Genomic DNA, 22,415 nt, shown 5'->3' with positions numbered 1-22,415 from the left:
ATCCTTTGATGAATATGACAAAAATGAACACCAAAAATTAAATCATAGGCATAAGAAAAAACTTAGTTCATTGACACAAAATTGTAAAATTGAACAGAAGTAGAGTGTGACACAAAATTTAAATTTTTCGATACAGTGAAAAATTTTGACACAAATGGAATTTAATAGTAATGAAATAGATTTATGACAGAAAGACCTAGCATATAATATAACAAACATTATTCATTTGTGGAAATAGGAACTGAAGCCAGGAAAGACAGAAAGACCTAGCATATAATATAACTAACATTATTCACATGTGTATATAGGAACTGAAGCAGCGATTTCAAGACGGAGACTTGTCCACTATTTTACATTTTTGTTTTGCGGCATATACCAGTGCATTTGGCATCATCTAACGTAAAACCGAGGCCTGTTGCACATTGGATTCATAGGAAAATTTCTGACTTATGTAGAAAAATAAGACTTGTCGTTTGACATGTCCTTTTGTTCCATGAAACTCTTTACTGTTTGACAAGATGGTGACACATGGTCAGTTCAATTTGCTTGTAGTAGTGACAGTATGGCTGACAGTAGTAGTGATAACCAATGCTCTGTATTCGTTCAAAATATTGAGATCAGAAATTTGGAAAAGAAATATTTCGAAACTGAATAGAGAAAATGGTGTCAAACATAAAAATTCGAAAAGAGAACTTGTTGCAGCAAAATACATTACTGCAGGTAAATATGTTTAATAATAAGCTAGTCATTCATAATCAATGTACAACGTTATGTACTTATGAATAATTATTGGTATTTACACCAAACAAGCTATTTTTCTAATATTCGTACATGTAGCCTTAAAACTTACTTAGATTTCATTTAGAAGAAAAAATGAAGGCTTAAAAGATCCATATCAAATAGTTATTACCCTTTTTTTCTTTCTTATAGATCCAAAAGAAATTGTTACAGTAACATAACTGAAGTTTCTAAGGTCTTGTTCGAAAACGCATTTAATCTCTTGAAAAGTAAGGATGCACAGAACATTTATCTAAGTCCCTCATAGTGGCTAACCCACCAAAGACCAAAGAACCACAGGATAACAGTATACATCAGCCTCCAAGGTCAGCAAGCTGCTATTATAAAGTGAGCAGTAATTCAATGATTGAATATATTGTCGCACAAAAAGCTGAATTACTCCATGGTGTAGTGGTTATGATACTAAACTGTTCCGTGGAGGGTCGTGAGTTCAAAACTCACCTGGACTATGCAATTTTAATTTCCATGTTCGGTTCGAGTTCATTCTAGAAGTATCCACAAACGTGAAGAGTCATTGTACTGGAATGTTCTGTAGGTGTGTATATACTGTATGTGTTGTGGCCGGAGGCAGTTCGTTCCGCGCTCTTGTCTGTGCAAGTCCTGTATAAACCTTCGTTAAAGGAAGTTAGTGTTCGTCATTGTGCTAATTACATCTTCTTCTAAGTGACAGTATTCTGGTGGAGGCGCCGGGTATCAGAACTTGTGATAGCGCACATTATGGACGACACAGTGGCTCCCATCAGGCCAAGACAGAGCAGCCGTTTACGTGGCGAGAAACCAGAGTTCGTGCCCTATTCAACAGATCGCCATCTACTGAGATGAAAGAAGAAGGAGAAGAGGACGTTACGATGACAGCAACTGTGTGCCACCACATGAGACGCCCTTCCGTGCTCTCGGGTGACGATGGGCAAGATCCAAATAAGTGGCTGAGGCTATATGAGCATATAGCCCAATTTAACAAATGGGATGACACCGTGTGTTTGGCTAACGTATTTTTCGTCTTGGAAGGCACTGACAAGCAATGGTATGAGGAGGAGAAGTTCACAAGCTCGGAAGTGTTTTAGGCGGAACTGTGAAAGGATTTCGGCTGAAGATAAAGTCCAGGGCACAGTATCCTACATTCAAGATGTCTTGCAGCTGTGTAAAATAGTGTACCTTCGAATGAAGGAGGAAGATAAAGTTGCACATCTCATGAAGGGTGTTGCTGAGGACATGTATCAAGCCCTACTCCTGAAGGTGGTTTCCACAGCAGACGACTTCATAAAATGGTGCCAGTATATCGTGACAATGTATAAAAAAAGAATTACACGCAAGAAGTTTCAACGGCTTCCAAACGTCGTACCGATGTCTGTGATGGAGGAATCAAGTGATTTCACAAGTGTTCTTCGTCAGATAGTGAAAAAGAAAGTTCAGGACGCACTTGCAAGGTGAGCAAAAAACCGAAAATCTTCAAGAGGTCGTAAGGGAGGAAGTGGAACAGATATTTAGCCCAATCTCTCGTCCTTCATTTCCCTATGAAACGGTGAAAAATTCGAGACCCAGGTGAAGTTGCATGAGGAACCTGTTTGGGCACAGGGGAGGCTGACACTTGGAGGAAACAGGATAACCAACCAGTATGTTTCCACTGCAGACGACCGGGAAATGTGGTGTGCTATTGTCGAGAGAGGCGGCAGATATTTGATGACGCCTGCGTGAGAAGACAGCAGACTGATATTAGTCGACGCTAACTCCGGGACGACGAAGATGAACAAGAAGATGTGGGTGCTGGACGGCGTAGGTCACGATCGCCGCAAGTTAGTCGCTGGAGAGGACGCTCCCAAACACGCCGATCAAGATCTCCATCGCCGTTCAGAAGCTCCTGCAGATCACCTAGCCTCCGCAACCTGGAAAACTAAAGGGTGCGACCTTCTTTGGAGCTGAGGCTGCCGAAGAGAAAAAATCCTCCTCCGTCGAGCACCACATAAATGATAGGGAACTGTCCGCAGCTCGCATTTCATCATCATTGACTCGCAAGTTGCCGAAGTAGCGTCAGCTAAGGAAAAGGACTTGCAATACGGCGGCCGAACTTCCCCACATGGGGCCTCTCGGCCAACAATGCCATACGATAGGAAACTGACAATACCCTCATGGATAGCCGAGAAACCCAAGTTCTTGTGGGCTCTGGAACATCATATTCAGTCATTTCGGAGATGTACCGTCGCCAGTTGCAGAAAACCGTACTCGTGGACAACAAAACATCTCTGCTGAATGTGGCTAATGGGAAATAAGTAAAACCTACAGGAAGATGTACCAATCGTGTGAGTATAAGTGGCCATAAAGAGCCATTACCATTCATCGTCTTACAAGACTGCAGTCGTGATGTCATTCTCGGATGGGACTCTCAGGCAATTATAGGTTGTGGTCGCTCGAAAATTATGCTAGACGAGATACTGTGGGCAGGAAGATGCGCATCAGTGTGTGTGGAGACCATGTGTGCTGGATGAAGTGATCATTCCTGCCGTCAGCGCTAGAAAGGTTACTGTCATGTGGCATGTCATGCTTCAACCCATGGATCTTGTAGTGGAATGTAAGAGAAGCACACCACTGGAGAATAACTTGGTCATTCCAGCCCCTGTCGTCTTGTTAAGTTGGATTGTGGATAGTTAACAGTCGCCGAGAACTGCAGATCCTTCCAAGACGATGTGGGTATCAAACGCTGAGCCGTTAATTGCAGAACAGCTGAGCATCATAGAAACATCCCATGCCGAGTCTGTAGGCGAAATTAACGCTACCACTACGAGACAAGATCTTCAAGATCGACTATCACGAAATCTGACTATGGGACTACAGAAGAAGATACTTGCCATTCTTCAAGAGTTCTCTGAATGCTTCAATCCACAGGTGAAGAGCAAATTAGACAAATCGATGGTGAAGCACCGGATTAGCACTGGAGACCATTAACCAATACGCCAGAGAGCATACCGTGTGTCAGCGACGGAACGTCGAATAATTCGCAACGTGATAGAGGAATGATAAAGAATGACATCCTTCAGACTTCGCAGAGCCCATGGTCGTCAGCAGTGGTCCCTGCCATGAAGAAAGATGGCAGTTGGCGCTTTTGTGTTGATTACAGGAAGTTTAATTAGATAACTAAAAAGCACGTTTACTGTCTTCCACGAATTGACGATACACTAGATTCTCTGAAGGCTGCTAAGTTTTTCTCAACCATGGATATGTACTCGGGATACTGGCAAATCGAATTAGATGAGGCTGATCGTGAGAAAACTGCATTCAGCACCCCTGAGGGCCTGTATGAGTTGAAGGTAATGCCGTTTGGTTTGTGTAAGGCACCAGCAACTTTTGAACGGATGGTGGATAATCTTCTACGTCGACTGAAGTATGTTGTTTCGATGACATTACAGTGTTCTCAGAGACATCTGATGAACATCTAAAAACACTGAGGGCCGTTGTTAACTGTCTCCAACAAGGCGGATTGAAACTTCATCCAACAAAGTGTCTCTGTGGAACAGAAAGATATCAGAATAGTTGGACATCTTGTGTCGAATGAAGGTGTGCGGCCAGACGTAGAAAAGGTGAGAGCTATAACGGAATTTCCTATTTCTAAAAGTATTAGAGATTTGAGAAGACTCCTCGGATTATGTTATTATTACCGTCGTTTTATCAAACCTAGGCCGCTGTGCTAGTGCAAATTTCGGATGGAAAAGAGAACGTTATAGCCTATGCTTCTAGGACACTTACAAAAGCCGAGAGAAACTACAGAAACAGAATTTCTTGTTGTGATCTGGGCCATGTGCAAGTTTCGACAGCATCTCTATGGAAGGACATTCACAGTTCTTACAGACAATCATTAACTTTATTAGTTGACAGGTCTTAACGACCGAACAGAACGACTCGTCAGGTGGGCACTACGTCTTCAAGAGTATGACATTACCATAGAGTACAAAAGTGGAAGAAAACACCAAGATGCCGTCTGTCTCTCAAGAAAGCCTGTGCAAGACCATCAAGACTTTGATGAAGATTGTCTCGCTGCACTCTAGGATCTCTCTGCTGAACAGAAGAAGGACGCCAAGATCTCTCAGGTTTGCCTTAAGTCGGTCAGAGGATGTGAGAGGACGATTTAAGGTAGTTAATGGATTGCTTTGCAAGTAAAACATTGATCCATTTGGAAAGAGATGGCTACCAGTGATTCCTAAACACGTGCTTTCAGATGTTATACAGAAATTCCATGACACACCTGAGGCCGGATATTTAGGATTTCTTAAGACATACGATAGAATCCGCAAGAGATTTTTCTGGCCAGGTTTATTTAGGAGTGTCCGTCACTATGTGTCACACTGTCGAGAGTGCCAGAGGAGAAAGGCAGACACTCAGCAACCACCTGGCCGACTCATACCAATTCCACCAGCCGAAACGCCTCCTCGGACGATTTCCAACGTCTGCTAGTGGCAATGGATGGATTATTGTTTGCACTGATTATCGGACACGCTGTGCCATTACAAAAGCCGTGAAAACTCCCGAAGCATTCAAAGTAGCCAGATTCATCGTGGTAGACATTGTATTAAAACACGGTGCCCCTAGGTCGCTAATTACGCATCGAGGATTTCCAGTCGAAGCTTCTGACAGAGATAAACCGTCGGTGCAACATTAATCATCACATGACGACTACCTACCATTCGCAAATTAACGGGCTTACTGAACGCCTTAATAAGACCTTGGCCGACATGCTATCAGTGTTCGTCAATGTTGATCAGAGCAACTGGGATGAGGTTCTACCTTTCGTGACGTTTGTCTACAACACAGCTAAACAAGACACCACACGATTTACACCGTTTTTCCTGGTGCATGAACGTGAGGCGACGACGACGATGGACGCCGTGTTTACGTTACATCCTGATGACGTGGACGACGACTACATCGGTCAGGTGTTAACCAGAGCTGAGGAAGGTCGGCAGTTAGCTCGATTTCGCACCTTGCAGGCTCAAGAAAACGATCGCCGAAGGTATGAGGCGAGCCACAGCCGTGTTGTCTACCAGCCTGATGACCTCGTCTGGATCTTCACTCCTGTTCGGAAGGTTGGTCTCTCTGAGAAGCTCCTCAGGCGCTACTTTGGACCTTATAAGGTTGTAAGGCAGTTGTCCGATGTTACTTATGAAGCTGAAGGTGTCGAGCCCGACACAAGACGACAAATGATCAGAGATACGGTCCACCGAATGAAACTCTACAAGAATCCTACAACCTAGGTAAATTCGAAGCTCCAGAGACAGGCAACAAGAAGAAAGGTGAGGGAGAGCTTAGCGGCAAAAGAAGTTCTAAGAAAGTCTCTGGCAGGGCGAGCACCAGGCATCAGGAGTCGGAGTATGCAGGACCGATGACTCGTTCCCGGATTAGGAAGACGTAACACCGAGACGCTGTTCCCTTAAGGAGGAAGCATTGTCGCAGAAGAAGCTGGATAGCACCGTGCTGTAGTGGTTATGATCCTAAACTGTTGTGTGGAGGGTCGTCAGTTCAAAACTCACTTGGACTGTGCAATTTTAATTTCTATATCCGGTTCTAGAAGTATCCACAAATGTGTAGAATCATTGTACTGGAATGTTCTGCTGCTATATATATATATGATGAAGATTGTCTCGCTGCACTCTAGGATCTCTCTGCTGAACAGAAGAAGGCTATTCAGACATGGTATATGATCGAGACTTCTCTGCAATAGAACTAAAAAAAAAAGAAAAGAGATACAATGATACGACTTATTATGTACTATGCTGACAAAGCTGGTGTTCGAAATGTGTCCTAAAAGTGGTTTTTTGATTTTGCTAATAATGTATGTGTTCTGGCCGGAGGCAGTTCGCTCCACGCTCTTGTATGTGCGAGTGCTGAATAAACCTTAGTTAAATGAAGTTAGTGTTCGTCATTCAGCTAATTACAACTTATTCTATGTGACAATATTATTAGCTAGAGAAGAAAAATTAAATAGTAATAAATTACTCAGTTTATTCCTTTTTGGTTAAAGTTTTTTTAAAGACTGTCGTATGCAAAAAGTCATTTGTAGCACATTATGGCATTATGAAGCAACGATTGGAAAGGCTATTTCGACTTGTTAAGGACGGTGTATTTCGCCACCAGACAGTTGAGGAAAACGCAACTGACATCTCAAGATGTTTATTCGTTCATATCCGTACAGAGTTGTCCATTATGGGAAAAGAAGCTGATTAGAAGAAGCATCTAACATGTAGCTTATCAGTCATCAAGTTATGGGAACTTTTCTCAAATAAAAACGAGGGTGAAAGCGTTTTTGTAGTATGAAAAGATGGGGTGGATAAAAGGGATGAGAGAGGAACTGCAGAAATGACTATTTCCGATTATATGCAGGACATTGCAGCTGCAGATGTACCTGTAGGGAAGATAATCTGCTCCTGGCGATTTTGGGTTTTTGTTTTTGGGATAAACAGGTTCTCTGCTGATAGAGGCCAAGTGTAGACGTATGATGTGACAACAGCTGCAGAATGCCCAAGTGAAGTTGTTTCTCTGTTAGTCAGTTTTACTGAAATTAATATAGCTATTACCATTTTCTCAGATGCTTGTACGGGCCAAATGAAGAAATGTTCAGTTCCTCATTTTTGGTACACTTTGGTGTACAACAGAAGATTTTCTGTAGTAAGCCACATGTCTCCTTCATGTGGCTATTCAGACATGGTATATGATCGAGACTTCTCTGCAATAGAACTAAAAAAAAAAGAAAAGAGATACAATGATACGACTTATTATGTACTAAGCTGACAAAGCTGGTGTTCGAAATGTGTCCTAAAAGTGGTTTTTTGATTTTGCTAATAATTTTGATTCTCTACTTTAGACTTAGAACCTATTATCGATAGGTAGAAGCAATGACTTCCTTATATAGCGCTAGTAGAGATCATAATATGTGTAAAATTGCGACCCGTCCTCAGAACAGCAAAATTTACGAAATTTCTCTAATTTGTCTCGTACTCAGGATTTGGCGAGCCACATTGATATGACCCCATCATTTTCAAATAGGACAAATTACTCTTTCCCGCATATTGAATTTTTACTTGACACAAATGATCCAGTCAGGTTATCTTGAAATTGACCAGCGTTATTTACATCGACAAAATAGTTAGTTTCGGCTTCTAGAATTTTGTATGTATCTTGGTCCTTAGTACCATTGAATTCGCTGCTCATTTAATAAAACTGAGATCGATTACGATAACTTTATATAATACATCTCAATTTCTTCATCGGGCAACTGCTTTGTACAGCATTACCTAAGACTCTGAGGAAAGGTGATTTTGATGCACAACAAGACATTCTGCCCTGACCTAAATTTACTTGAAATTATTCGTTTCTTTCTATATAAATCTTTCAACTAATATTTTATTTATTAGATTTCTTCGTGTAGTTTAGATTTTTCTAATTGGTTTCTGTTTTAGAAATTATCAGCAGCTATACTACCATGCACTAAAATCTGGAACCAGTGGTGTAGCACCTTCTTTGGGGTATGATTTCCACGTACTTATATTGGAAAGCCTAATTTGAAAATACTGTTAATTTCTACTTTGACACTTTGATAGAAAAACTTTTTGAAGCAATTAAGGTATTTCAGTTAAATCACAAGTTCAAGTTACCTCTGTTCTGATAAATAGTTGTATTTATTATTTAATGTTGGAATTAGTATTAACTATCTGAAACGTCAATAAAGGTACGTCGATAACTAGAGTATACTTATCATAGATACAATCCTGTTCCAGTTTTTTCATAGTCTGATCAAACCGAATCGACTGAAATATGCCACAACGTTCTGAGTTACTTCTACGTTTTCACTAGCTGATAAATCCGATAGAGCCCGAGTATTTAATTATAGGTGTGCCTAAGTCTTTGTGCGTGTGGAATTTATTTTTAATTTATAAAGCTTATTTGTATACACCGTTTGATGCAGTGTGATGGGCGGCATGGACGAAGAGATTGTTTGCTTCACTAACTTGGGACACAGCCACATAGTGCTAGCTGTGCGAAAGGCAACAGAGGTCCGTACCTGCTATATGTAAAATCGCACCTTGTTCTTTTTCTATGGCTATGGCATAACATAAGCTAACTGGTAATTGCACACGATTCAAACGAAATAGTAAGTCATTAGGAATAATCAGGATTTGGGATATAAAACTCGCTCTCCTGATCCACTTCCCATCAAAATTTCTGCTTCTATGATGCTGCAATGGAGAGATGTGCCTTTAAGCCTCTGTGAGTGAAGGCTTCTGAGGAGCAATATAATGCATGATGCTTTCCATCAGTCTCGCTACACCTCGCTTTCGAAATGACAAGAGTAAGTTAAAACCCTATGTTCTCAAGCTGATGTATTCAGAAAGACTTGAGTGTTCTCGAGGCAATTTTATCTGTAAGTAAAAAAAAAAAAATGAAAATGCAATGCATAGGCGTTATAATCACAAAGCAAACTCAGTAAATTCTTTTATCCCAACCAAGAAAATAAATAAAACCTGTCTAAAGGTTTTAATATACAAAGTGAAATCAGTGAATCTGCACATCCTAGCGAAATAAATTCACTGTGGTTTTTATTTGTAAATAAAAGATCGGGCGTTTAAACCTGTGACTGATGTTAACTTCCACAGTACATGTTTCACCAAACTAAAAGATCGATCTATTACTTCATCTGAAGCACTACAAAACTCACAGCGCCATCTATTTGTTTTTTGGTGTATTAAGTTGTGATAACGAAACGTCTGAACTACTAAGCTCAGCAGACCATTTCGACTAAATTTTATGTTCTGATATCTTCATGTTCTGATATCTTTGTGTGTGTGTGTGTGTGTGTGTGTGTGTGTGTGTGTGTGTGTGTGTCTGTGTGTGTGTGTGTGTGTGTGTGTGTGTGTTCCAGGTTTGATGATATATATTCTATATGTTGCCCCAAGCTTTGCTCAATCTTCCTGAGGAAATCCCATGAAAATTTGCCTAGTAGTTTTGGAAATTAGCATGTTCAATCAGATAAACGAGCAGACATAACTGTTTTGGATAAAACAGCGTATATATTTTTTTTCACGACAGATTTTGATCAAAATAAAGCTTACATGTTTCCCTGAGCAATTCTCAAGCTATCTGTGAAAATTCCATGAGAATTCGTCTAGTAGCTTTTTTGTGCTTACACAGAGAGACACATTAGTTTTACGGTTTTACTATTAGTATAGATATATAATTATACGTTTCACTAATGAATTTTGTTTTTGCACGATTTCAGCCCTTGTATCCCTCTTTCAACACGATATAAATGTGAAAAGAACCGGTAATTTTTTTAAGATCACCACTTGTCGTCAGGATGCACTGAATTATCTGTGTAATGACTCACAATTATTGCTTTAAATTATATTTAACTTTAAACTAATATTTAACTTATAACTATTCCGTAGGAAATTATTGGGTGGAAATATGCAAAATATGTCAGAGGATTGGTTTATTTTTCCAAGATTAGCCACTAAGCGAATAGCTAAAGCAATTGAACTTACTCGCTTAAGAAGCTCCATAATTAGATTCAACAGGTTCAAGTCTTCATCAATATGTAGACTCAGTAATTTGGAACAATGTGCATAATTTGCTGACCCCTGGTCAGGAGGTACACCAGTTGTTTGTATGAGTTTATTTGTTGTAACAGACTGAATATAGCGTGTTCGCTCAAAGTTTTGTCAGAGTCCATTTTCTAAGAACGATATTATAATTCTTTGCGTGATATCATCTACCATCCCTTCTGTTGCTTTGTCTCTAATGGTATTTTTGCAGTTCTCGTTGAGGAATGTTAAGTGGAAGATCATTCGTATATGCATAGGAGTGGATCCTAAGTTAACCCATGTGGGACGTTTTTGGCATTTCTCCACAATCATTAACATTTTCTACCCTTCTGACATTGTTTGAATTTTCAGAATAACCTCTTGCTCTCTATTCGTTAAGTACGATTCAACCCAGCTGAGCATAAATCCATCAGTTCCACAAACCTTCAATTTTTCTAGAAGAGTAATAAAGCTTCACAATCAACTGCCTTGGATAGATCACAAAAAATACCAACTGGCTATATTTCATTATTTGAGGCTTGTGCTGTGTCATAAGTTTCTGAATTCAAACTGTGATATGCTAAGTGAATTGTTTCCACTTAACTTCAGTACATTACTTTTTCGAATATTTTGGAAAAAGATTTCACTAAGGAAACTGGACGATAATTTTTAAGTCTGGCTTGTCACCTTTCTTATAAATATGTTTAACAACTCCCCATTTTAACATGTCTGGAAAAATCCCCTGTGCCAGTGATGCATTGTATGTATCACTAAGAACATTACTTATTAAACTGCAGCAACTTTTCAGAATTCTGTTTGAAATTATATTAACACCTCATGACCTCATGTTTCAATGGAATTTTTCTACTTGTATTAATATCAGTGAAGGCTTTTGGTGTTACTTGTAGTTGCTTATACTTTTGTGCAATTGCATTTTAAATGTGTCCTCTTGCTTCTTCATCTGACCAATTGGTCGGAATCCACATACTAGTTATGCACTTGTGTTGTTCCTTAATGTGTGCTATCACGAATATTGTTCAAGTATCGGTGTCGAAACTTCTCAGAATACGATATCTCGTAAACCACTCACCCTAGGATCCTGCAACAAACACCACTGACATTGTGATTTACCATACATTTGGTCTGATAAGGTGAATTGGCATTGTTCCATTCAAAAAATTATATGTTTGCACAAAAATATACTTTCTATGTTTTGTTACAACCTGTGTATTGTCCAACAATATGAGCCCCTAATTACCATGCAGATCATTAGCACTTTCCATTTCCGCAATATTTTCGGAGCAAGTTTTAGGTGTTTCGCCCTGTAGAGTTTCTCCATCCCTGTGGTTGTGTGGTGTTCAGAGAGGCACGAACATCTATCACTTTAGGATTTTTCTCAACTGCTAGGCATACAAGAAGTTCATTTATCTCGTTTTTCAAAACTCCAATGTTCTGAGGAAACGAATTAATTTTATTTTTCTGGGACTCTGGTTCTGTTGTGCTCAATTTATTTTATTATTGTTTGTCTGTAGCCTTCCTCTGTCGCCCAAAAAACTCTCTCTTTAACACCAGTAATCACAAGGATTTTGTCTTGTGCGCTTGTGGCCTCTCTCATGCGTTCTGCAAGACGCCCATATAATCCTTTTCCCATCCGATGTAGGTGCTCACCATGATAGTGTATCCCCATCTCTCGAACGCAACGGAGGCCATGGCACAGTTACGAGATTCTTTCTGTTAAAATCAATTTCCTCAGCTCTCAGTTCACACTACTAACAGCCGCGATAACACATGGCTGGTCATGTCGCTGCAAAACCTCCACAAACCCCAACGAGTGTGTGCTGTTGGTGCACCTATTGCCCCCAGGTCACCTCTACAGTAGTATTCTAAGTTCTTAGCTCCTCCTACTGTAAGTACCTTTTCCTTCTTTGTCACTTGGGTGATCTTGGCACTAGGTTACCCGATGCTTGTGACGTGGTTTTCTGCACCTAGGTGGGCAGGCGTTAACACTAGTTTGCAAACACACCATCGATATTCGCTGAAAGTAGATTTTAAGTCACGGAAAACACGAATCGAACGAAACCACTAAAAGGCACGGTATTTATAATGCATTCCGTCTTCAGGCCACAAGTGGCCCATCGGGATCATCCGACAGCCGTGTCATCCTCAGATGAGGATGCGGATAGGAGGGGCGTGGGGTCAGCACACCGCTCTCCTGGTCGTTACGATGGTTTTCTTTGACCGGAGCCGCTTCTATTCGATCGAGCAGCTCCTCAATTGGCATCGCGAGGCTGAGTGCACCCCGAAAAATGGCAACAGCGCATGGCAGCCTGTATGGTCACCTATCCGAGTGCAGGCCACACCCGATAGCGCTTAACTTCGGTGACCTCAGGGGGACCGGTGTATCTACTGCGGAAAGGCCGTTGGCACGGTATTTATAGCAACAGAATTAAACTGTCTCTGTCCGTAAATTGTGAAAAGCACTACAATACTGTATATCCAAAACAACTCTGAACCCTCCGCCACTGATACTTTGTAACTCTGGCCGCATGGGTGCCACTGTCCATCACGGCGGCCAACTGCCGGTTGGCTTTTGCTTAACGTGAAGGTGGCGACAATAATGCGGTGACATATAGAAACGCATCTCACTAGCACTGTGTTTCTATTTTTGTAGGCAAATGAACAAACATTACTCAACGGTTTCTTTTGTTATTTATTAATTCCCAATTACATCTTATCTGAAAGTCTTCAAGGAGGCTCGCTGTTTGTAAAATGAATATTTATTTTCTCCATCAGAGTATTTGCCTACCGATAATTTGCAGCAAGACACAGAGGGAGGAGAGATTGCAAGCTTTGTTAGTATCTCGTTAGTACAGTTAGAACATGTCGTAAATAACGACTTGCAATATGTCTTATTCTGTGGATAACATTAACTGTTGATCATTGCTTTTTATAGTTAAACAGTTCCACAAAGTCAAACGATCAGCTTTCTGTAAAATTTCAGGATCAATGCACAGCATATATCTACTAACTATAGCAACTGTAGCAGTTTTCTTCAAGCCTCTATCTTGCCTCTATTGTCATCCTTTCAGAGTTTACAGATAGCTCACTTATCGAACATAAATATGTGATTATTATGTTATTAAAAACAGAAATTGACCTAATAATGATGTCATTAATTCTGCTTCGTTACTCAGAGCTGTTATTCTTACGACTGCGAATGCTCACCTGTATCGTCGACGAAACGACCCTCCACTCTCCGATCCGTTGCGCCTATGAAAAAGTTATACAGCTTCCTATGTGAACTCATTCTGTTCAGGCTTTTGTAACCCTCGCTAGTCTCCGGCACAACTATTCTTCCGCCATCCTGGTCGCAGACCACTTGCCCCAAGTTGTATCCCAGTTTCATGTTGTGCGTCCTGAGGAGACCCCGCACTCCAGTGGCGTAATAGTCGTAGACAGTTAGGAATGGCAAATTCTCTAAGAGGAACAAAATATCATTGGCCATTCAAATGAAACATTTTAGGATGAAGATAATAAAGAAAAGGAAGTGGAATAAATTTATATTAAAAATTTAGTAGAAAGATTCAATGTATATTTAAAAAACTAACCTGATGTACAAGTGAGCCCAGCATCCGCTCCCTGAAAGTTTAAAACGCACAACACAGTAGATAAGAGCAAAATCGTACGAAGAAACACACTAAATTTCAGCTTACTCCTGCTTTCACTACAGACTAAAATTAAGTGTTATTTGTCACAGACTTTAGTGGGCTGCAAAGCTTCCAGGAAACCTTTTTTGAACTGAATTAAATGTCCAGAACTGCAAACACAATTAGAAAGGTTCAAAACAGGAGCAACATATGAATGGACGCAGATGCGAAATCAGCATTGTGGCGTCTCAGAGTAACTGACGCTAGAGAATTTTGCTTTCAGGAAGCTGACATAATATAAGCTTGGGATTCATGTCTTGAATAGGCCTCTTAACCAACCTATCTTCCAAAGCTGCACAGAACTGTTAACAATTATTGATATCACGTTTGTAGAATATAAGGTAAGTGACCCCATTGCAAACTTGCATGTCTCTGATAGATTTACAATGCATTATATCATCTATTCCACAATAACAAAAGGTGAAATTGATTTACACCCAAACATCCAAACCGACCGAGTATACAGTATAATAAGAGAGAATTTGGAACTCTTAAAGACAGTACTGTATTTTAAATTCTGTCTTTCAAAGTTGATAATTCCCCCTGTGGAAACGAATTTGATACGGGCGCCAAAGCCAGCGAACTCTTGCGAGCTTTGAAGATGACGCAAGACAAGGCAATCCCAACATTCGTTAGAATGCCATGCATAAGGGTTTAAAATTACCTGGTGCCCCACCCTATAGACTTTTATGACAAAGAGCAAGTCAGGTGCGAAGACAAGCTTGTAGCCAGCAATGTTCGATCACCCATTGTATTATGTACCTTGGCCTGATTCGACGGGATGTTGAGAACACATAAGGAGACATCAGTCTAGTACCTAATGATAACTCTGTACCCAGATTATATGATGCTGGAAGACACAGAGTACTATCAAGTATCTTCGCTGTAAATTACTAGAGTAGCATGTAAGTAATAGGACTGCGTGGCCGTGCGGTCTCGGCGATTGCTGCGCAAACAAGTTCTCCACGAACGCGTGCACCACCATTACTCTACCAAGAAAACACAGTACGACATACAATACAATAGGACTGCGACCTCATTTGCCAGGAAAAAGTAAATTGCTGGTAATTAAGTGAAAGAAGAAGCCCCTGGGCCGGAAAGGTTTATGTTAGAAGTGTTACATTAGTTGGCAGATCAAATTCCTCCATACTTGACGGTGTTTTTAAAAGAAAGTCTTCTAGGAACGGCTAGTCAGCAACTGGAAAATGTCTGATATATTATAATAAAAACAGGGAAGACAAAGATCTTCAGTCTGTCAATGTGGTTTGTTTGGTAAGTGCTCCAGCCGAAGGAAGGAAAACCTTCTGTGTCACACCCAGAGGGAACACAGACAGGTTGTTAGCACGTTCCTGTAAGGGTTGTGCGATAAATCGCGATATGTATATTTTGAGCAACTCAGACGACAAGTATATTAGAGGCATAATGACAGACATATTTCATGCTTTCGGTAATTTATGGTTTCAGAGGCCTGAAACCGATGGACTGTACCAGGTGTATCTGTAACAGTCTGTTGGAGTATAATAAACACAGGCAGGTCAAACTGGAATGCCCTGGAAATCAAAAACTGTCAAAAGTACCATCGAAGGCTGCCAACAGGAGTCTGTTATTGGTCCAGAGTTCTGGGAGAATGGCATAGAGGTACTACTGTACCAGCTTAGGGTTATGAGAATCACTAGAGGCCGCATCGACAACGAAATCGATCTGTTTATTATTGTGTCTGTCAACACAAGGGCTAAATTAGTGGAAAATAGTACGGAAGTTATCGAAACACTTAGAAATTGGTGTGTAGAAAACTAATTAACGACATCAGCACACAGAACAGTTTATTAAAAAATGTTCCAGTGCACAGTAGGACGTCAAATTTTCACAGCGTATTACTGACGCAGGAGGAAACGTCATACAATGACAGATATAACGTTTAACAAAAATTTTAGCAGTAGATGGCTCTTTAAGCGTCTTAACGCAAACACAGTTGGCTACAAATGACAAAGGGGTTACAATACGACGGCTTCTGTTTCAGTTGCACCTTGCATCAACATTGCTTTCGATGTGCACGGCTGCACAAGATCCGCAGTCAACAGTTATGGCACTATTAGTTATCTAAGCACATCCACGAAAATCTGTTTTTAATTGTCCTGAGGCCAAAAAGCGAATAAAAAGCAAAATGCCATCGGTTTTTAATCGTCTGGGACCAAAAACTACATAAAGAGAAAAATGACATGGGTTTCCAGCTGTCGTGAAACCAGCACAAGACATTTTCTGTATGCTGCCCGCTGTTTCCTGCTACAGATTGAAATCGAAAAACAGTATATTCGACAACAGGCCAGTGTGTCTGGGGGATCACATTGAGAACGCGTTGCGCAATGCGTGCCTTCAGTTAAGCTACGTTCGTAACTGGAGCACTGAACACAAGCCGGCCGGGTGGCCGAGCGGTTCTAGGCTCTACAGTCTGGAACCGCGCGACCGCTATGGTCGCAGGCTCGAATTCTGTCTCGGGCATGGTTGTGTGTGATGTCCTTAGGTTGGTTAGGTTTAAGTAGTTCTAAGTTCTAGGGGACTGATGACCTAAGAAGTTAAGCCCCATAGTGCTCAGAGCCATTGGAACTATTTGAACTGAACACAACATCTTTCAGTTAACAACCTGAAGTCACATGGGTTAAGATCAGGCGATCGGATCGCCAGGCTGTTGGGAAATGACGACCGATAATTCCACCATTTCCGAAATGCCTCTGCACCAACCGGTTCACGGGCTGTACAACGTGCGTTGGAGTGCCATCTTGCGTAAAAAAATATCCTACCCACACATCCATGCTGCTGAAGAGTTGAAATGACGTCAGTGCACAATAGACTCTCATAGCCTTCATCAGGCACAGGTAACAGTACCCGTAGGTCTCATCTCCTCGGTCGTACGATGCCGTCAACCCAAACCGCGCTGCCACCTTTGCAGAATGAAGTGGTACCTGTTAATGTACGTGCAGATTTTCCGTTGGCCATTTTCTGCAATTCTGTGTACTGACATATCCTTCGAGACTGAAATAGGTTGCATCTGTCCACAGAACGTTTCATGGCCATTCATTGCCCACTTCCACATAAACAGACAATTCCAGAGCGAACGTTTGCCTTGCTGGCGGGTCAGCCTGAAGTAACTCCTGAACACGGACAATTTTGTATATATAGCAATGCAGGGCGTTTCGTAGGATCTTATGAACCATGCTCGCAGACACTTGTAACATTTGGGCAAGTCCCCATGCACTAAATGTTTGCTAGCCAGTGCTCGACCTGTTCTGTAATACTCTGATCACTCATTCGACAGATGTCGGACCAACTGCTTACCACCCTGTGCCACATTTCACTTAAAAATAATCTGTTTTTTCTAATGTTGTAGTCATTTACTACAGACACTTGGCAGATATCGGGTTAATACCTTTTTTCATACCCTTGAGTATCCGGATCTTCTGCAGGGCTAATGCAGCACAGTCACTGTCCTTTGTAAAGCGCTCTACTGGCAGTGTGCTCCTTCCTGGAGACAGCCATTTTACGCGTCTCGGACGCAGACTGAGCAACAGGCGTGTGCTGCACGTCTTTGGTGTGCATTGGTCAAATTGGTGAATACTTTTTTTTCGTTTTCTCATGGTGTTTTATTCAATGTCAATAACAGATGTTCAAATTTGAAGTCATTGCGAGCAGTGGCTGTCTTTGTACAGCGTTTTGAAACTGGGACATTAATTATGGACGCTATATCTCTGTTCGTCAAAAATATTCAAATGTGTGTGAATTCCAAACGGACCAAACTGCTGAGGTCATCAGTCCCTAGACTTCCACACCGCGCGACCACTCCACGTGGCAATTGATATGTCGAGAGTGCAGGCTCGTAGAGCTAGAAAGGTAAACTTAGTGTCTGTACGATGAGCACAAAGATGTGTGTGGTGTGTGTGTGTGTGTACTCCTGAGCCTGACAGGTACACACAGAACAACGTCGACTGAGGTACTCCTTGGTTGTACTGGGCGTATTACCTCTGTGCCTAGCCATAAGAAATAGAGGTGCACAGTACTGGCTCAGACTGGAGGATCTGAGTGCATACTGGGCACAAAAATCAATCGATAAAGAAAATAGAGCAATGCATTAACAGAGAATGGCACAAAACCTGGGATAATGGAGAAACCTGGAGGAGACCCTACCACTTCTTCCTAACGAAAAAAAAAGATCAAGAATATATCACTCTCGCCGACCAAGGTAGCCACACAGCCATTAGCGGTATGGTCCATATCCAAACTAATTACTAAAATCACGCGAGTGTATCACAGACAGCTGTGGAACACGGAGTGCCCTGTAACACATTAGCTGCAAGTTTGCTAGTAGACAGGGGTGTATTTGGCTATAGCCCAGTCTGTAGTGTAACAAGGGATAAGGAGCTGTGGAACAAGGGAAACGTGCTGATAGAAAAAAAAATCTTATGAACTGCCAAGTTACGTGGCCAAGATACGACCAACATGATAAGAAGATCCATCACTTGAAACATGGCAGTGATATAGCGTCTTACACTTCAGGGGCACAAAGTTTATGCATTACAATAATGATTAACCTTTGACTGACGTAGTGGCAAACGTGGGAGACTAACAAAATAGTGCAATCAATGTGATCCCTTACTTTTGTATACCTTTTAATTTCTCTGTTTTGCATATGAAAGTGTCGTTAATATAAAGTAAATAAACATGATAATACATATCATTAACATCAATTAATTGCTGGCAAATTATCATTTAGATATATTTAGCAAAACAACTGCACACCTTGTAAAGTAATATGTTTCTGTATTTTCCGTTACCTAATGATAAATAATTGAAACATTTTGTATTTCTTCTCAAAAAACCAATCCAACAGAAAATATAATTCTTTTAAACTTAAAAAACCCACATGAAAAATAAGAGTGCTCCAAGTAACAAGTTTACACAAAACTGCTTGTAGATCTGGTAAAAGCACTGCATGCATATTCGTTTTCTTCCAGATGTAGCAAACATCTTTCTGCTGGGACAGATTCGACATGATTTCCCATTTTTGAAGCCCTACATCTGCTCCCACTGTGTCCTCTGTTGGAGCATCTTGACCTAAAACACAGCGGCACATTAATCGAACTGCTGCGAAATTATTGGATTCTGAGTCCGTATTTGCATGTTTTTTCGCACGAGACAACGGGATAACTTTGTTAGGAACAAACGTCGCACTACAGGAGCTTTATCGGATCTGTATATCATATGCATTCAGTGTGCTGATCTTCAATAAGCACTAGAATTAACACATCGGATTACAGGAACATATGTAGCACATTTTCTCCAGTTCATCGACGCCTCCTTTGGTGGTGTTGTGGTATGATATGATTTGTGGTGTCTGACAAGACAAATCCCCAGCAGGGCTATGAAGAATGTGTATAACAAGAAGAACCACTTTGTTTCTCCTTGGCACTTGCGTCAACAGAGCGGTATCTTTCGTAAAAACATACAACGACGAACCAGCTGGCCTATGCTTATTTGGATGAAATGCTCCTGCAGTCTTCTCCCTCTCTTATTCTTTTTTATAGTACCAAAAAGTCTGTTTCTTAAATCTTCTACTGTCTGTATTGAGCTGAACCAGTTGTCAGCAGTAATGTAGCTATTACTGCCAGAGATTTGTTTACACACTCGCTACATATACTGAGTATGTGTCATTCGTTTCATTTTATTGTTAACAATGTACCTCCATCACAACCTTTCCTACGGCATGTGTATCCATTTTAAAAGTAGCTGGTCTTTTCATCACACATTGAAAGCAGTTATTAGCCATATTTATCAGGTTTATTCGACATGTAGACCACAAATGAGCATTTAGCATACCAATCTGCGATACCACGTGTGCCTAAACTGTAGTATTTTTGTTAATTGCCGACAATTTTTCTAAATAGAAAAGAAGCTCCTGCAATGTCGTCAACTTCGAGCTCTCTTTTCTAGTTTGAAAGTCGTCAGACTGTAAGCAGTTCAATAACATTAAGAATCGATTATTAGATGTGACACATTTGAACATTTCCAGACATTAAAAATCAGTTATAGAAGCCAGAAATTCATCTAAATTCAGGTTCTGGAGTTCAGCTTTGTTTTCTCAGAGTTGTTCTGCGTGACAAAATCTATTGCTGCATATACTCGTAGTTGGAAGTGATCAAGAAGTTCATCACCAAAATAGAGGTGCCATAGTGAAAATGGGTCTTTTGAATCTCCTTTAGTCACCTTGGTTGATGGAAACTCCATGATGATATTATGGCGAGGAGATAAAACAGTTAAGATTGGAGATGCTTTGGCACATTTGTATTGATTATTGACACTGAAGTAGTGGCTTCTGCGTCTGTCATCACATGGACCACTGCTTCCATCAACCATTTTCTGTTCCACTTTGCTGTGAAAAAGCGTCATGCTCACTCATAGCGTGATCTATTTCTTAAGATTATCAACATAGTCTCAATAGACTGATTCCTCTGAGCATCAGTTCACAGTTTCCTCAGATTTAGGATGTGAAGCGTTCGCAAGTTGTCTTGTATCTGATTCAGATACTTCGACTGCTGGATTACTAGATTGCACCACATTTCAGAAGCAACGAATTAGAATATATCAAAAACATGCAACTAAAATCAAAGAAGAAAAGAATTACATAAACAATGCAGTGCTTTTAAAATGACTGTGAGTGGTTTCCAAAAGGATGTCACTAACGATATAGAGGCTTCTGGAATAATACCTCATACTTAGCTGGGCTCCTCACATTTCAACAAGGAGGTAACGAGTCGATAAAACAAGTCAACTGCGATGGAAGAGAAACAGAACAATGTTATAACAGATACGTTAAAGCAAAACATAAATATTTGAAAGATTACAATTCAAATAAGGAATGAATTATTCAAAGTAATTGGATACGAATAATTATATGGCTTTGTTATGAGTCAGTATTTGCAACATAGAAATTTTGAGTGGGAAAATGACTCAGATAATGATCTGATGAACATTGCTAATCAGTCCTAATACGGTTATACATTTGAAGTAGAGTTATAATAGGCAAAAAAAATCAGAGGATGAACATAAATATTTACCATTACCTCCTGCAATTAAAATTGTGCCTGAGACTAAGTTTTTACTATTCTGAATTCCAAAACAACTTATGTGGTTTATTATTAAAATCTTAAATTGTATTTATGTCTAAAAATGAATGAAACTAAAATATATAGAGCATTAAAATTTAAACACTTTAATTGGGTAGAAAAAATATTCATCACAGTATAAAAACCAGAACTAATGCAACAAATGATTTTGACATATTTTTCTTCAAGCTCTTGAATAACTCAGTGTTTTGAATAACGATGTAGAAACCAAGGATCAGAATGGATATAAGATTAGTTCCAGATGTAAGTAAGCATGAAAACTTATAGCTAAACCAAATTTCCAAGAAAGAACCATATTCAACGAAAAGCTTCGTGAAAATCGCATGGAAAAAAGTAAAGTCACATTTAACTGAACGATTTACCTTGCAATGACAATACTCGATTTATCTAACAATTCATAAACGATTTTCACTACAGAGCTACCAAAATATGGAGAAAAAGTAGAACTTTGTTCTCACGATACTCACAATTAAGTTCACAGTACACAAACTAAAGATGTTTAATAAATTTGGTAATAGCGATTATCCAAAAAATTATATATACAGTGATTCTCCAGTAAATAAAAAAGTATTGGCTAAAATGGAAGATGATTGTTATGGAAAAATAATGGTGGAATTTTGTGTTTAAAGATGAATAATCTAGGCATATAAAATTAGAGATATTATACAGAAAAATCTAACGAAGTTAAAATATATGCTGACAAATAATATAGCTTTACAAGATTATGAAGACTGCATGTTTTAAATATAGAACAATATAGAACTATGAATTTGATAAAAAGTAATAAATATCTAATTTATTCAGTTGTGGTGTTGTCCTCTTCTACATCTACATCTACATCCATACTCTGCAAGCCACCTGACGGTGTGATGCGGAGGGTACCTTGAGCACCACTATTGGTTCTCCCTTCTAGTCGAGTCTCGTATAGTTCGTGGAAAGAAAGGCTGTCGGTATGCCTCTGTGTGGGCTCTAATCTCTCTGATTTTATCCTCTTGGTCTCTTCGCGAGATATACTTAAGAGGGAGCAATATACTGCTTGACTCCTTGGTGAAAGTATGTTCTCGAAACTTCAACAAAAGCCCGTACCGAGCTACTGAGCGTCTCTCTTGCAGAGTCTTCCATTGGAGTTTATCTATCATCTCTGTAATGCTTTCGCTATTACTAAATGATCC

At 40.1% G+C, this 22,415-nt stretch overlaps 1 protein-coding gene across 1 annotated transcript in view; it reads right to left on the bottom strand.

Moving 5' to 3' along the window:
* LOC126266834 (C-type mannose receptor 2-like) overlaps window positions 1-22,415 on the bottom strand; it is a 136,174-nt gene that overhangs the window by 56,358 nt on the left and 57,401 nt on the right. Inside the window, exons 2-3 of the mRNA XM_049971395.1 lie at window positions 13,970-14,000; window positions 13,587-13,838 (exon numbers count right to left, since the gene is read on the bottom strand). Coding sequence (XP_049827352.1) covers window positions 13,587-13,838; window positions 13,970-14,000 — 283 coding nt within the window. The remainder of the gene's footprint in view (window positions 1-13,586; window positions 13,839-13,969; window positions 14,001-22,415) is intronic.

This window comes from Schistocerca gregaria, chromosome 4, assembly GCF_023897955.1.
Source record: "Schistocerca gregaria isolate iqSchGreg1 chromosome 4, iqSchGreg1.2, whole genome shotgun sequence".
Classification (NCBI taxonomy): domain Eukaryota; kingdom Metazoa; phylum Arthropoda; class Insecta; order Orthoptera; family Acrididae; genus Schistocerca; species Schistocerca gregaria.
Note: the sequence above shows the minus strand (reverse complement) of the source record. Positions and strands in the feature narration are given on the sequence as shown.